This window comes from Dermacentor variabilis, chromosome 1, assembly GCF_050947875.1.
Source record: "Dermacentor variabilis isolate Ectoservices chromosome 1, ASM5094787v1, whole genome shotgun sequence".
In the NCBI taxonomy this organism is placed as follows: Eukaryota; Metazoa; Arthropoda; class Arachnida; order Ixodida; family Ixodidae; genus Dermacentor; species Dermacentor variabilis.
In genome coordinates, this window is record NC_134568.1 from 241,307,155 (window position 1) to 241,318,719 (window position 11,565).

At 47.0% G+C, this 11,565-nt stretch overlaps 1 protein-coding gene across 1 annotated transcript in view; it reads right to left on the reverse strand.

The window, feature by feature from the left end:
* HGTX (HGTX homeodomain transcription factor) overlaps positions 1–11,158 on the reverse strand; it is a 34,331-nt gene extending 23,173 nt beyond the window's left edge. The window contains exon 1 of the mRNA XM_075672295.1: positions 10,639–11,158. Coding sequence (XP_075528410.1) covers positions 10,639–11,122 — 484 coding nt within the window. The 5' untranslated portion in view covers positions 11,123–11,158. The remainder of the gene's footprint in view (positions 1–10,638) is intronic.
* Between the last annotated feature and the right edge of the window lie 407 nt (positions 11,159–11,565).

The window sequence follows — 11,565 nt, forward strand, 5'->3', positions numbered from 1 at the left end:
CTGTGTAATTCTATAACGCTATAGGAAAACAAAGAAAGGCAGTGAATAACAATGACACTAAAATCTAGCAGTCGTACACGTTACACAATATAAACTGAGCTGGCATGACAGCCCTGCCATATAACATAATTAATTAAATGCGTTAATTTACTAAATGAGACTGAGTATTGAACTGAAGCATTAAGTACATATCCTCGACCCATGACTTCCCCTCCATTCCTGCTTATCTAATGTCGCAACAAAGACCAGTAGCAAATTCGAACGAAAACCTAAGTAGCAATTCATAGCATTGATGTAACTTGAAGAAAAGAAACGAGCATTTATTTTCAAATCGCATTTCGTCAGCGTCTTTCCTTTTTCTGTGTATTATTTCTTTTATTTCACCGGAGCTCCTCGAGAAAGATCGAGCTCACCGCCGCCGCCTGATCAGAGAACATTGCTAGGTTGTCAAGGCGACCGCGCTGCATGGGCGTATACGCTGCACGCGCCTGCAGTGAGATAGCATGCATGACCCGCGGGCCGGCATAGCGCGGGCCAGTGGCACCGCGGTGCGCCAGCCAGAGGCACTCATCACACAGCGCCCGGCAAGCTTCGACAGCCCCACAGTGCAGCTCGGCGCAACTTTGGAAGGAAGCAGGCCTGGGTCGCCCGCGAGGGACGGAATAACTTTGGAAGCAATTTTACAACTTCTAACGGCGGCTTTCCAACAACTGGGCGCACGAAACTTTAAACGCGTGCCACTGCAGTGGCCATCCGAGATATGCGCGCCAAGCTGGTGCGCCTAGCGCGTGGCCCGGGCTTCTCGGGGACTAATTTGTCCCTCGTCATGGGTCTTTCATTAAACCTAAGGTCTGCGTGGCCAAGGCGTCCAAATCGCTTCGTTCATTAAGTCGGTCCTCTCGCTGCGCTCCCTTCGTCGCCCCTTGCTTGGGCCAAATTTCCATACTGCGGGCCTAGACGAGATGAGAGGCCAGCTTGGGCCAATCACCAGCCACCCGAAGGCCGTCACGTGACAAAAGGGGGCCAAGGGAGGCACGCAGCCCGCAGTGCCTTCGGCGCGCCGCCAACGACTTCATTTAAGCGGCTCGCGTCGGGTTCGGGGGCCCACCGGCACCTTCGCTGCTCGAGGAGAACAAAAGCAGCGAAAAGATTGGGGCGCTCGTTATAAAGCCGCCGAGACGATCCTTGTAGGGGCCGCTGCTATCGGTTGCGGAGGCTCCGCTGGCGTGCTGATACGCAGCCTCGTCTTTGTTCTGCGGGCATTCAGTTAAGTGTCAAGCGGTCAGCCTTTGGTGCCGCCAGATGGTGCCGGAACGATCCTCATTTGTCCGAGCTTAATTTATTTGCGTCCCCCTCCGCTGTTTCTCTCCAGTGCGCGCGCGGCTGTCGCCCTCTCGCCCTCTTGGCTTACGGCGTCAAGGCGTGCGCAACAAACACGGCCGCGCACGATGGGCGAGCTGATCGGCCTTCCTCGCGAGCCGAGCAGGGGCTGCTCGCAGTGCACTCACTGTACACGCATGCATGTCACGTCGCTTTTTTCAACCCATCTACTATGTCGGTCGCGCGGTCTGAATGCCATTGGTCACGTCAATGAAACCAAACGCGAACAAGGCCCTTCTGAATTAATTTGTTCTTGCGGGGGTGCGTGTCGAACGAAATGGAAAGAACAAAAGCTTCCAAGTCTCTTTGTAAGCTCGGGAAGAACGGCGCGTTTCTTTTTTTGACGAATTACGTCGGTTTTCGTCCTTTCATGAGAGAGAGAGAGAGAGGTGCACAACACTTAAGTGCGAGAATAAGCGAACACTCAACTCTATTACACACAAACGTATACGTTGTGTTCTTTGGGAATGGCAGAGGATCGTCGTATACGTGCAACGTTTATAACGCAAAGGAAATACGTTGGCGCGAAACCCATACATCATTTTTCTATTGCTGCTGAACATGGGATTGCGGCTTATGGTGCTGGCTCGGATTTATGGATTTATTGTATGAGTTATCGATGAGGGATTTATTGCCCCAGTGATAGTAATCGTATCGGTGGGGCGCCCGTGAAGAAAGCGGCGTTGCCAGGATATATCACTGAAGATAAGACCGGTGGCTGTGTTTGTAGACAATAAATGCTTAGCTTACCGATAAGCACGCTGCCTAGCACAGCTGTCTTCAGGATGAGACCTATACGTTTATACACCAGAACGCGGATGTAGCAAACTTGGACCGCATTTTTGCAACAACCCATCCATTTTCCAGTCTTTTCGCTCTTAGCCATTGCCCGAAAGCCTCCGCACTGCCATTGTCACCAGGATCTGCCACTCGGCGCGACGCGTGATAAGGAAAATGGAAAACGAAGTGGAGTGATAAAAAATACGGCCCCAGGTATGTTTTACCGTTTCATAGAAAAAAATATCCGAAATAAGAAAAAAAAGTTGAGTTAATATCAGGCTAGCGATTAGGTAAATAGATATGCTTGATACAGCAAAATACTCGATCTTGGAGCCTATAGAGATATCTCACCTTTGAGCAGCTTTTGGCTTTTCCAGCGTTGCCTTCGTTCGACATGTTCCGTCGCAAAGTGGAGCACCGTCCCCACCAATCATCGGCTCGGAAGCCAGTGAAGGAACTTTTGGGCTTTCTTAGAACGTCTGGTTTGCGAGAGCGGCTTTAACTCAAGTACTGTCCGTACACGTATCTACACCTTCGCTCTCTTTCTCCCTTTTCCCCTTCTCCCTTCCCCCAGCGTAGGGTAGCCAACCAGACCCTTGACTGGTTAGCATCCCTGTCTTCCTATACTCCACTCTCTCTCTCTCTCTGTGTCGCAAAGGCGCTATTGATCGGTTTCTAACTTTTTGACGAGTTTCACGTTTATGTGTTGGTGCTTCCACTTGCATATTCATAATGCTACAGAAAGGTTCGGCTATGCAAGCCCGCAATTCCGCCTTAAGCTATTGTTTCTGAAGATATGTGCTCGACCTGTTAACCACACATACAGCGATGTATAATCACGTTGCAGTTCGTTACTTGTGACACTGCCGCCATAGCGTAATAGATGCAGTATGTTGAAATATGTTAACTTCTTAGGCGAATAATAAGCTCCTATATCTAAGATGTATACGAAAATATAGTTAAACAGTGCGCCCAAATTGCTCCTGCATGTCCCCAGTGTCAGAAGCGAGAACGTAAAGAAAACGTCCATCCTCCGTCATCATACTATCAAAGTAGAATACGCGCTGACGCGTGCGTTATTTAATGCGCGGGCATGGCCGGGATAATGTAACAATTGTATTCCAATGCTATTTCTTCTTGCGTTCGGTCAGGGGTCAGAACGGTGCATCGACGACGGTACCGCTGCTATCCGCGGGTCGTCAACGGTGGGTGATAAAGAGAGAGAGAGAAGAATTCAATCGAGTGAAAGGAATCCTTAGATATTCGCCCCAAGAAAGCGAAATATTATCAATTCTTTCAGTATAATCCTCTTCCAAGTGTAATTTGGGAATTTGTGGTCTAAAAGGGGGTGTACTATCGAATGTTGCGAATGTTCCGTAAAACAGAGGCAGATTGCAGATGGTAAACCGAAAGAAGTGCCGCATGTTTTGGCCTTTTAAAAGCACAAGTTAGGCTCGACTTCCAGCGGTGGTACGTTTTCTTTCGTCTCTCTTATTAGTTATTAATAATATTAAGCTGATCGCCAATTTAACCGTCATTTGTTATGAATTGTACATTTCAACAAAAAGAAGCAGTGAATTTTCTCTTTCTTTCTTACTTGATGTCTCACTGTCTTATAGCTTCATATGGTTGCACCTGTCTGAAGCGGTGCATGTGCGATCGTATCTAGCGATCCTCCAGAGCGACTTGTCATCCATCGCGCTCCTCTGACAGAGAGAATCAAAGGCGGTCAGGATTTGCGGCTTTAAGTGTACACGGCCTGGAAGTGTGCCTCGAGTACCATGCGCATATAGCATACATGTGTACAGCTCTAGAAAAACAATAGCATGAGGCGGAGTCATAGTGTATCAGCAAGAGCCATTTATATTCAATCCGCGAATACTTATACCTCGTAATAATCACGGCGCCAGAATTGCACGACTAATGAGCCCCCTATAATAGTTTTCAAAGCTGCCATTACGCGGTGCTTGGAGATAAAATCGAGTTTCCTTCTAAACGCAGGTGGTGGCGTCGCTTAAGTCTGGTGCGGGCGAGCGCTATTAAGAACAAGAAAGAAAAGACAGCAAACATACCGTCGCATTCTTGTAACTGTTTGATCGATTCACGGGGTTCAAGCTCCAAAGGCTACACAATGTGCTATGAAAGACGACGTAGTGTGGGGATCCCGACCAATTTTCACCGCCTTGGATTCTTCAACGTTCACCTAAACCTATAGGTACAGGGACGTCTTGGCATTGACCCAATGCAGTGGCTCATGGCTATGGCGTTTCACTGCTTTAAGTACGAAACTATATACGAGCTTCACTCCATGCGACCGCCTTCCTGCGAAAGCTATGTGCGGGGTGATCACTTTTAAGCTTTCTGGAATTTTTAAAAATCGCCTGTTTTAGATAGCGTAATCCTTGTTCTTGAGCTGGATTATTCGAAAAGGCTGATATTACTACGCGAGAAATCGAAGCACACATTCAACTACTTAACATCTTAATTAACTACCTTACGCAAATATTGCACTTTTGCACTTTACGAACTGTATCCTGTGAGCTTGGAAGACGTATCCACTTCAAATGAATTTCCAGGATGACACCAGTTTCGAGATATTATTCCCGAAAGTGGGGAGCAAAATACATGGGCGTTCCAGTTACTTTGGCGCTTCAATGCATAAAAGAGCTTCTTGTAAAAATGTAAGTAGAACAACAGTCCATTCTTACGGCAAGTTTGCTGGCTCATATCTCCAATTTGATTCCATTCTGGCAATTCATAAAAATTCTGGCAATTAATGAAGAACTTAATTACAGAATTTTGGTAAGTTAATTGAATATGTGTTTATATTTCTCGTGCTAGTAATGTTCACCTCTATGAACAATCTAGCTGAAGGACTAGAATTATGTTAACCGCAACAGGCAATTTTTTTTAATTCCGGAAAACTTAGAAATGACCATCCCGTATATAAATTTAAAAACGACCATGAATAGTGATTTTTTGTGCAAGCCATGGAACTTCGAATGGTCGAAACTAATCCGGAGACCCCCAAATACAGCGTCATTGACAGCAAGGCTATTGGTATACTGCGTAAAATTGTGTCTATTAATTTAACGTTTTTGCATTCCGCCTCCGCCTGTAGCTGCCAGCTATTGACGCGAATCAACGTCATTAGCGTGGTTCGCAATCAGAGTGCCTAAGACCTAAAACACAATTGGACTGCGCATTTATTCATTTTTGTGGTGTTTGCCTTTCCGCTTTTGCGATTCATGTTTCCAACTATAGAAACTCCAAGTATTTCAAACTTTCCATTATGAATTTTGAGAGAACTCCTAGCTTTAAGCCTGCCTTACGTCGTGATGACAGTACACTATATTTGCCTGCGCAAGGTTACGCAAAACAGTCCAGACGTCACGGACTCGCTCGCTTAACCCTCGCTTATGTTCTTCTATAACTAGCTTCGCATTGCCGCTATCTGGATTTGTGAGTTTGTAAAAACGTCGAAATGTACGAAGCCTCTCGGCTCATGTATACGAAGTCTGCCAAAATTATCTCTGTATTTTTTTCAGAAGATGGCCCAGATGCACCCACGAGGACGGCTGGAGATAGTATAGTGCTCACTATAAAACAGCATTGCTACTGTGAGTGTACAAAAAAAGTTGTGGTCCTATCGAATTAATTTCAAACCTCACCCCTTTCGAATGACGTTTTACTTACTGCCATTAGTCTTGAGATTTAAATTTTACACATAATATAGCAAAATTTACAGGCGGAATTTTCTCATTTACACATACACCTCGTTAAAAAAAGTTTGCGAAGTGCATACAAGACATTGATACAGTTCGGCAATTAAAATGTCCCCCTTTTCTCGCTATACGGAAAGTACTTGGCATTGATGTTTGTATAAAATCACGCAAACAGAATGCCTCATCACAGCAAGTACATCCCTGCTTTCGCCTACGCACCCATCGTGGTCTTCGCTCACTCTTCACTGAGTTATCAGCAAGACGATTCTGCCATCTCCAAAAACTGCAGCGCTTTCATATTGAAACTGCAACTGCGAATCCTCTCGTCGTACATGAAAGTGTTTTTAGACCGTGAGTGTGTATGCCTTGTTGCCAGGCGAACCTAGCTTTCCATGCTGCCTTTGACGCAGGAACAGCCGTCACCCTCAGTTTTCAATCGTCTGCCAGCGGCAAAGGTGGTTCCCAGCAGAACATATATATTTGCTGAAGACGATTGAGGTATAGTGGGCAGATTTTCGAAGGCTGAAGCAAAATCAAGCACGACGGATACATGTGTTCCTTGTATTGCTTTGCACTTAACCTTGTTTTAGCTAAGCGGAACTCCTGCGTAGTACTTCTCATTGCTCGACGAGTAATTCCTCTTCACTATACAAATGCTGACGCTGTCACTGCAGCACCAGCAGTCTAGAACAGACTCTTAACCGGCGTTTTTAAACTGTCGTTCAGCGTACACCAACACCGTCTAATGGGTGGGAAGAAATGTATTGTACGTTAGCAACACATAATGAACGGCCAGATCTTTCTTTGTTATGTTGAATAAAGTGTTCGAAAGTTACATTTGCCCACCGCGTACTAGTTCACTCGGCTACTTCAGCACTATGTTTGGTCTGAACGAGGAGTAATGCCGCTCCCTTATTCCCCCGATATACCGAAATTCAAGTTTATTAAGAAGCTCCCCATAAAGCGCGTACACATGACATCTGTCAAGCACATAATGTGTGTAAAGTGAAGAGCTGCGTTGTCATCTCTTTTTACCTCTCGCCCAAACACAGCGCCTTTTTGATAACTTCCAGGCCTACTCGTAATGCCGCCTAAATATGAACTTTGTCATTCACCAGAACTGTTCTATATAAATATTTCATTCTTTAGTTCCACGAATTTTTGTTGTCTTGTGTCAAGAAGATGTTTCGAATACATTTTGCTTGATTAAACAATATTTGATACACTGCGTCGAAATAAAAGCGCATTTATAACATCATAAGGTTAGTATTGACATTGAGATCATAATTAGGTAACGTGAAATGAAAACGCATATTTTATCCTTTGCCAGGCGTACTCAACTGCCAGCTTGTTGCCCTTATATACCAAGTGATTATTTTTTTTATCTTATGTGATTGAGCAATCAGACGATAATTCCGCTGCACGATAAATCTAAACGGCGAACGCATGCAGCACGAGCACTGAGTGAAAAATGTTACTCAAAAATATTTATATCAAGAAGCATACGAGTTGGCGAGAAAGAGTAATGAAAGATATGAAACAAATTCGCTTTAATTTTGCATTAACGTTGACAGAACATAATTCTTCATTTGAGCTTTTCGCGCACTTCCCCTGCTTGAGCTTCATTTATGAAATATATGTGAAAGCAGATTCTTTCATTATTGCCCTTGTTGTTTTACTAAACGAGACATAGTGCAAGCAAGGACATTAAAATTACGGCGACTAAATAAAATAGTCTTGGAATATCGTGCTACAATAGCGCTGCGTAAGCATTTAAAGAACAAAATTCTGGAAAAGTCACAGGCAAAGCTTCTTGACAAAAGCGTATAGCAGCGGGTGGAGAGCATAATACAAAAATCACGGGCGTTCATTGATTGAGGAAAAGAACCCACAGGGAACCGAGGGTAGAGACGGGACGGGGAGTGTGCTCAATTACGATCAGAAATTTAAGCGTAAAGCCACCCACAACAGTGATATGCGCATGCGCAACCTCACCATCTCTCGCCTTCTCTCTGACAAACCCTAACCCCACAAAAACGCACGCGTGTGCTGTAAGACGGCCACTGTAAGACAGCCAGAAACATGACGCAGTCTACCAGTATAATTTAATGTTCAAGAAAACCTTGCTTTTAGGGTTTTTTATTTTTTCTAGAGAAGAAAAGTGCCTTTGCCTCCACAAGTTCCTTGACGTCGACAAAAAATCTGTTTTGCTTAGAAGCACAAAAAACAAATGATTTGTCGGTGCAACTGAAGTATAGTGCATTATATTCTATATGCAATAAAGCTGAGGTACAATTTATATCCTGCAGTAAGGCCGGCCCATAAATGAAGCGCTTATAAACTTGAGAACGACGTCAGAGCATATCTGCCCCTGCCCTTGAAATGTGGTTGTGAGTTGGTTTTTCAAGACTGTCATTTCAGGACACGACAAAGACAAGGTTAGTAGAGAACTCCAAGATCAAATTCACGTCTCTCGACAAGAAAAAGCCTGTAAGTGGAAGTGTCCGAGACAGTAGGGCAATGAAGCACCTGACTTTGTGTGATCTTGTCGTGTTTGAGATTATATAATGCGATATTAGTTTGCTAAAAGAAAACCAGCTAACAATCACAGACACGAGAAAGACCAAACCACGAAGAACCTGGCAGGCTCGCAATTTATATATATATATATATTAGTAAAAATGCACCAGCTCATCCACTTTACTACGTTGACACACTTCTTTGTGCGGGGAGCTCGTCCGAAAGCTATTATTTCTCTTTTTTTGCTGCGAGTGATTAGCGTGCTTTCGCATGCAAGCACTATTTGTTGGGAACTGTTTCTTTTTTCTTAATAAAGTTGTAGCTGAAAGTGAACTCCCCGTCGTCTTTCTTTCTGCTACGTTTCCTGTGCTGACTGCACAGGAGACTTAGTAGGAAGAACTAGTAGATTAACGAAAGAATTAGCTTGCTTAACCACTTTCATTTGCACCCTCAAGGTGGCGAACAGCAGTAAACCATTTTAGGACAGACCAGACGCAATTATGTTTGCCGCATATATACGCTGCTCGCAACGCACGCAGTGAGCATCGTGTGAAAGCTAACTCAAGTGGCATATGGAGGACGGCATTTGTGCTGAGTTAAGCTCACCTGTGCAAGATTTCTAATCTACTTCGGAAGAACATGCAGTGTTATTGAACGTTATTTGCTCAGGAATGCGAACGGCCACGGTATATTGAACGTGCATGTAAAGGTAAACTATGTCGTGTGATTACAATTCTTATTTCGTGGACAAGCCGGCAAAAAAAATATATAGCTGCCAACGTTTACTTACATCTAAATAAATCACCCTGAGTTTCCAATGCTCCCCTGTGTGGCAGTTGGTACCGTTCCTACTCTGACAGGATATGTGGGGACCAACAGACACGTCTATGCAACGAAACAACGATATGTTTAACGAGGCCATATTGGTTTGAACTAATCTGTTGACAGCCATCACGACCCCAAAAGTATAGTTCGGCCTTTACGAGCACAGTCATCAGCAACTCAGAATGTTATTACTGTTGTCATTACAATTCATTCTCTTTGTGTGTTGGTCGTAATTACCTAGTGACCTTCATACAGCAAAAGGAAGCACGCTGCTAAATACAGGGGTGCGCTTCCAGGAACACGTATGCTTGACTGACTGATTTGATGGCAGTGAAAGTGTTGGCAACTGTATCGCTTGCGCTCTCTTCAACAGCAAGTTACTACCTAAAGGATGGCTCGAGTGCTGTAGTATAAAGTAAACGTTGAATTGACTCGAAGATGTTTGCAACTTAAGGAAAAGCAATGCATTTGAAGACACCGACCGAGTTATAAGAACCATGTGAAAGTTAGTAGGACATATATAGTCTTTGCCAAAAATGTGTGGTCTCGCATTGCGAAGCGAAATCTTTCACACCGTACATAGATCTGCAGAAATTCTGAATAAGTTATGTAAATACCGAAGCGCTTGCACATCTTGTTGGAAAAAGTATGGGGTATTATAATAAAACTTGAAAATTGGTTCTAAACGAGCTCGTTAGCTTTCGCTACTTGGTGTACGCTTGACAGTAATCGTGACACTACGCGGTTATTGCATTTTTGTCGTTCATTTAGTTATTTTATGTCATGCAGTCCCGGGGACAGCCGTAACGACTTTTTTGAGGTGATTTGTGCTTATACAGCGCCCAACAACGTGGTCAGTATGTCCAGGCCCGGTAAAGCTAGAAACCCCTCTCAAACTCCTCGCCACACCACCCGGGAGCGGTGTGTCAAAGCCGCGATCGCAGCATGCTTGAATTTTACCAGAAGCGAGTGGTGCATGTTGCGCGCGCTGTTAGAACTTGCAAGAGATGCGCTCTGAAAAAGCACTGAAGTTACGAAGTTGGGGCTGCCAGCCACCCACGCCACCCATGCAGCGGCGGGCGTCGGTGTTTGGCGTGCCGTGTGTTACGAGAGGAAGTATCACTTGAGCTAAGGACGTACGCTTTAGACCCAGTGTCATGCGACGTGGTGCCAACGCAGATTCCCATCACAGAACATTAGATCCGCGCTCACTGAGCACGTGCGTTGCATTAGATGAAGAACATGCACGTGCCTTCGAGAGAAACGTGGTGGTGTCATGAGACTTGGATTTTGACCAATGGCATGTGGCTGCGGGGATTCAAAAACCGAAACGGGAAATATTCCGCTTTCCAAAGGAACAGTTTAGTGACGTACCCTCGTGCACGCGAAAGCCGGTACAAGCGCTCACCTGAGGCAGACGCAAGTCGGTCTCTCCAGAGCGCCGGGTTCTGGACCACGCCGGGCCAGTAGAGGTGCGGCCGGCCGGGCAGCTCTGCCAGGCCCATCTTGTGCAACGCGCCGTTGGCCGGGTTGAAATAGACGCCGGCGGCGCCGAGGCCGAAGCGGGGCAGCCCGATGGCGCCGAGACCGGCTGCGGCCGCGGCGGCTGCGGCGGCGGCTGCCTGCGGCCGCCCCAGGATGTCGTTGATGCCGTGCGGAGTCCCCGAGGCGCTCGAGTAGGCGCACGAAAGCGAGCCCTGCGCCTTGAGTGCCGGCGAGCCCGCCGAGTACGACGCCTGGCTGGCGCGGATGTCGGTCATCGAGTGGAGCGCGGCCAGCGGCGGGCTGCCCAGCAGGAAAGCGTTGGACCGGGACGACTCCATGTTGAGCATAGACAGCATGGACGAGGCGCTGCTCGCGGGCGTATTCGTGCCGGCGCCCAACTCCAGCATGGCACGCGCGCTCTCAGCAACGCGGAGGATCGCGCCGCGCTGCTTCGACCATGGGCGTCGTGCGTTTGGCCGCCGAGTGCCGGCGACCGCCGCGCGCCGTGGGCAGGCGCCCCGCGGCGGCGGGGGGCGGGGCGCGCCGCCCCATTGGCGGCGCCCGCGACGCCAATCGCACGCCGCCGCGCAGCCAATATGCCCCGCGCGCGCGCGCTTATGGAGTGCGCGCCTGTGCCCCTCTCGCGCGGCGGGCCTCCTCTCAATAAGCGCCGCGACGCCCGGGCTGCTCTTCTTCGCCCCGTCGGCGGGAGACTCGAAGCACGCCTAATGAAATCCCACCAACTCCGGTCGCGTTGCGGCAGCAGGAAGTGCAATGTTTGAAAAGCGTGGAGATCGTCAGTGGCTAACTAAGCGGAGTCGAACACCACTGCTCGCGCAGCAAACACACC